Source organism: Aplysia californica, unplaced genomic scaffold, assembly GCF_000002075.1.
Source record: "Aplysia californica isolate F4 #8 unplaced genomic scaffold, AplCal3.0 scaffold00776, whole genome shotgun sequence".
NCBI lineage: Eukaryota > Metazoa > Mollusca > Gastropoda > Aplysiida > Aplysiidae > Aplysia > Aplysia californica.
Window position 1 is genome coordinate 220676 of NW_004798046.1, and position 5984 is coordinate 226659.

General features: G+C 40.1%; 1 protein-coding gene across 1 annotated transcript in view; it reads right to left on the reverse strand.

The window, feature by feature from the left end:
• LOC101846464 (high mobility group protein 20A) overlaps nt 1-4109 on the reverse strand; it is a gene marked incomplete in the record, with an annotated part of 8549 nt that extends 4440 nt beyond the window's left edge. Inside the window, 4 exon segments of the mRNA XM_035972643.1 lie at nt 605-648; nt 1560-1615; nt 2270-2410; nt 3666-4109. Coding sequence (XP_035828536.1) covers nt 605-648; nt 1560-1615; nt 2270-2358 — 189 coding nt within the window.
• Between the last annotated feature and the right edge of the window lie 1875 nt (nt 4110-5984).

The window sequence follows — 5984 nt, forward strand, 5'->3', positions numbered from 1 at the left end:
TAGGGGGAGAGGGGGAGTGGGGTGTCCTTCAAATGACTTGACACTTTGCCTCTCCTATTCTCCTAGTCCACAACAGAGAGTATAACATAGAACCCTGACAGCCTGACCCTGACAGCATGACCCTGACAGCATGACCCTGACAGCATGACTGTGACCGTGACAGCATGACCCTGACAGCATGACTGTGACCGTGACAGCAGCAAAACAGAGAGTATAACGTAGAACCCTGACAGCCTGACCCTGACAGCAGCAGGGAGTTTACACTTGGTGCCGGGCAGGACAAACAGGGGGAGGTGACTCCACTCTGTTCCTTACTCTCGGAACCAACGAGATCACAGATCGTCAGGCCTTGTGGAGCCGCTCAGTAAGGGAAATAACTTATCTCTCTCACTAAGGACAATAACTTATCTCTCTCACTAAGGACAATAACTTATCTCTCTCACTAAGGGCAATAACTTATCTCTCTCACTAAGGGCAATAACTTATCTCTCTCACCTCTCACTAAGAACAATAACTTATCTCTCTCACTAAGGGCAATAACTTATCTCTCTCACTAAGGGCAATAACTTATCTCTCTCACCTCTCACTAAGGGCAATAACTCACCTCTGAGTGACCCCCAAGCTCAGTGCCTGAACCAATGGAAAGACCTGGGGAAACAAACACACAATGTGGAGAAACAACACACCAAAGGTCATGTGACAACACACCAAAGGTCATGTGACAACACACCAAAGGTCATGTGACAACACACCAAAGGTCATGTGACAACACAACACTTTGTGACTTTGTAAATGTAAAAAGTACGCTTCTCGGCCTTTTGGCTAAGATCAAAGGTGGTATCTGTTCTCAGCTTCTCCTCCGGCCTTGTGCCCACTTGTTTAGCGAGGTGGATACTGCCCGAGGCACCCGAGGGACACAGAAATCTGCCCCTCTTTTATATCGGGTGGACGGTTATCGTCCAATTAAAAAAAGAAAAAAAGAAGTATGCAAGCATGAAAAATTAAGTCACCTTATATCTAGGTGTATGTGAAGATTTAAGTCACCATATCTAGGTGTATAAATAGTGTATGTGAAGATTACAGTCACCATATCTAGGTGTATAAATAGTGTTTGTGAAGACTTCAGTCACTATATCTAGGTGTATAAATAGTGTATGTGAAGATTTAAGTCACCATATCTAGGTGTATAAATAGTGTATGTGAAGATTTTAGTCACCATATCTAGGTGTATAAATAGTGCATGTGAAGATTTAAGTCACCATATCTAGGTGTATAAATAATGTATGTGAAGATTTAAGTCACCATATCTAGGTGTACTTATAAATAGTGTATGTGAAGATTTTAGTCACCATATCTAGGTGTATAAATAGTGTATGTGAAGATTTAAGTCACCATATCTAGGTGTATAAATAGTGTATGTGAAAGATTGATCAAGTTATGATACAACAAACCAATAAGTCAGCATAATAATGGGACCGATTCAGTATATAATGGTACCGATGAGTGAGCATAATAATAGTAATATAAGTGTGAATAATAATGGTTTGTGCAGCACTCACCTTGAGACAGGTCGGGCTGGGCCACACTACTCAGGAACGGGCCATCAGGACTCAGTCTAGGACAAATCACACGAATAAAAAATTGACAAGATTGCATCAGGACAGATGGCCCAGTTTGGGACACAACCGCGCCGCACATTTCCCAAATACAGACAATGAAACGAATGAAGACATATTCTCCTGGGCCCCCTAAAAAGACACTGCTTGCAAAAAGTCTTCTTGTATAACAAACGTAAGAGATCCGTGATTATGGAAAGTGGTTAGTTTGTCATATTTTTGTTGTTGCATCATGAGGTGGCTATGTGTACTCTATACAATTACAGGTATTCAATGCATAAAAAGTCATCAACTTGGCTGAAAGTTCCTATTTCCTTGTTTCTTCAGTCCTTTCTCAATCGTAAAATGATGATTTCATACCAATTTCCCATTTAGGATCACTATAATAAAACTGTTAAGTCTATGTCTATGGCAAGTAACACAACAGGACCACTATATAACATTATAACAGAATTAGTCAAAGTCTAAGACCACAGCTTCAATACAAGCCACTGAATCTAAGACAAGTAACACACAGGGACCACTCTAACATCAAGAAACACAACAAGACCACTATAACAAATAATATTATCTATATACACCCCTAAGTCGATACAAGAAACACAAGGGCCCGCCACACCACGATATCCCAGAGACAAAGAGAGAAGAGTTACCCAGCATCGACTGTGAGGTCGTTGCTCTCTTTCGAGACCTCGTCATCAAACGTGTCAAACTGGGACATCCCCAGCGCGTTCAGCTCCATACTCCACACAAGGGAGGGCAACTGCGCCGCTAGAGAAGGAAGTAGGCTGCTCCTGTAGAGCACAGAAAAATCAAACAAGAGCACGTCAACTCGCTTGCTTTTTGGATCTACAGGGGGCATGCTGCAAGGTAAGGTGCTTGCCTCTCAGACCAAAGTAGCGGGTTCGATCCAGGGTGGTGAGGGCGTGGAGGGTAGATAATATTCTGATCCATGGGAAGCCGTTATCAATAAGATTGTCTTCTTCTTGGAAATTTGGATAGAAAAATATACATTTATTGTATATATAGATTCTATAGGCCTAATATTACGCCCCATTATAACTATCAGGTCATCCAGCCAGGTCAAACAAATACACTGAGTGACGCGTGGTGTGAGGCAGGACATGTCCATCGGAGCTCTGAAAAGATAGGACTATTATAGGCCATAGGGCCTACTATTAATTTTTTAAATGCTTTATCTATATGATCATCACCTCCCACCCCCCCCCCCCCAAAAACAAAAACAAAACAACAACAACAAAAAAACAAATTTTTAAAAAATAATTTCAGAATCTGCGATTCACTCATTCAAAGCAATCAAGGTGGGACCCGCACACCACAGACCTCTCACAAAGTCACACCAACGGCTGGCTTCAACTTCAGTAGGGAGTAGGCTACAGTACAGCCTCTCTATCGTAATTTTTACCGACCTCTAAATCTAGATCTAGATTCTAGATATCGACTTCATAAAAAGGTTCAGACCTGTCACGATCTAAGAAAAGCTCACGGACAACAAGAATAAGATTAATTCATTGTTATTATTATTCAGTGATAACCCCTGACCCCAGGCGGCAGAGTTGATGTCAACAGGCAAGCCAACGATTACTCATTTCAGATCTAATGGTGAAGAGAAAGCCTGACTTCTTTTCTGATCCAACTCAGATTCTCTACCACTTTCCTCCCCCATGCATAAAACCCGCTAGCTTGTGGCGACCACATAGATTCTAGTAGGCCTACTCACTCAAGATGTGGACTCTTTGGTTCTCTCAGAAGTTAAAATCCAGCAGACAACGTGCTAATGTTTTGATTCTTCAATTCCCCTTAGAGGGGAGTGTTGAATTCAGACAAAATGGCGATCGAGACGAGAAAAGTGCCGGTGAGGGATCGATACCAAGTACTTGCAAGCAAATATCCCACACACGATCTTTGGTACTTGTCAGAGTACTTGATAGGCTCCAGATGAATTTCAAACTTGCAAGAACTTTTTCCGAATAAACAACAAAAACAAGAAGAAGAACAAGAAGAAGAAGAAGAAGAGCACTTGATTACCGAATCAGTGTGACTGGAATGTCACGACTTGGTCACAAAATGTACTTGGTATCGACTTGAAATGACTTGTGGTGTCGGAAGAGGATACGAAAAAAAATGAGATAAAAATAGAACTGGAGCGCGCAGGAATACATTTACCGTTTGAGGCCAGTGCCTGACAAAATAGAAAAACATAGTTCCCAAATAAAAATTAATAGCTAAGGATGACTGTATAATGCAAATTAAACATTTTTGCCAGAGGCTATTAGAATATTACATGTAGATCTACATTATTTTCAAGCTGAAGGTATTCTCTGAACACAATTTTCTGAGTCCAAAACATGCTCTTGGTCTAACGATAGAAACCCCCCAAAACGCATGCGCAGTAGGACTATCCATGACCTACATGGAAATCCCAAAGATATTGTGAAAAGAGCATGGAGTGTTGGGCGTTACTGGTCGGAGTAGGCCGGAAGTAGTAGAAAAGGTCATGCAGACAGTGGCGTTGGTCATTGCGGACAAATATGGGTGCACCTCCTTTGTTTACAACGTCAGTTTCATTTTTCGACGTTATTTTTGAAGTATTCACCAACTACGAAAAAATATACCAGAGATTATAAAATATTATCTAGCTAGATCTAGTATATTATGCCTACATAGTGATCTCTGTCTAAGTAAGAGCGCTGTCCACTTTAGAGTAAGAATCTGTGCACTTCTTTGAAACTGATTTTCTTTCTTTTCTATATTTGCGGGCCTGACAAGTAAGTCTAAAAATAGAAATCCATGTAAGAGTCCAGTTTTACCGAAGGACAACGAACTGCAGTAACGCACTACTACTAATCATAATTCATCCATCAAGGCCGGACTGTCATCAATGCATCCGCAGAGGAATATTATTATTTCTTTAAAATATTTTTAAACAGAAAGAAATAGAATACCAATAAGTAGTGGTTTTTGCTATGGCCAAGGTGGCCAACTCTAATTGAGAGGAGTCCCGCAAATTTTTATGTATTTAAACGCTTCATTTCCACTTGTGGATATGCGCAGCGTGCGGGCTTCTCTCCTAGCTTCAAAATGTTTAATTCCTAAGGCCTCCTGGTAATGTACAAGTAACATATTTAATAACAGTTCTACATGTTAAATACGGCGGGGGTCCAAATGAATCAATGCTTGGAACAAAATTAATATTATGCCATAAGTGACGTATGCCAGTTTTCAAGTGAGATCTTCAACTGAAGGTGTAAATTCATGTGGCTATGAGTTGAGTAAGAGTTTCAAGGAACTTGTGACACAAAAATCTCATATAATCCCAGTGAAAGAGCGTATCATATATAAAATCTGTTTAACTTGCTACAAGTGCTTAAATGATTTATCACCGGACTATCTAAAACAGCTTTTAACACCCCATGTGCCTCCTAGAACGCTCAGATCATCAAGTGACAAAACAACCCTTGTTAAGCCTAAAATAAATAAATTACAAATCATATGGCCAACTTTTTTTTCATATTTTGCCCCACTTGTTTGGAATAGGCTTCCAAAAACTATCAGAGAAGCAGAAAATCTAGAAATTTTTAAGAAGAAACTAAAATCATTTCTATTTTCATCATATTTCGATTAGACAGAATGCATCCAAGCTGTAGATTGTTGTGAGTTTGTATGTGCGTATGTGCATATGTACGTATGTGTGTATGTGTGTATGTATGTGTGTGTGGTGCGTGCGTGAGTGAATATGTGTTTGCATGAGTATGTAACACTATGTACCTTTAAAATTGATTTGTAAATCCATAATATGCATCATGTTAAGCGCATAGAGCATTGCATAAGTGGATATGCGCTATATAAATGCAATCCATTATTGTTATTATTATTTATTTCAGAGCTGCTTTACCACAGCTTGCATATTATTATATGCAAAGAATCCTTTCAAGGCTGAACCAACTCATGAAGTATGCTGTTACTAAATTCAATAAAACTGATCTTCTTCTTTTTCTTCTTCCTCTTCTTCTCCTCCTTCTTCTCAATCACATCATTCCGTGTTGAAAGTGATGCTGAACTCGTGAGGTAGGCCTACTGTCGTCTTCACGGGCCAGGCCAAAGGGTCTACCTTTGAAATTTTTTATTTAAAAAAAAAGTTTTAAGCAGGACGTAAGACGTTCTGAAAAATTAATAAGCGTTCAGCCCAAATGTCGACTCCTTTTTATCACGGAAATGGGCTCCGTCACTTTGTGACCCACTCCATCTTATTAGTTGACATTCAACCAACCCCTGTTCAGGCTTATGGAAATGGCGTCGCTACCACGTTAGTGCCCAGGCTCAGTTCTCATGGTCATTGGTTTTGGC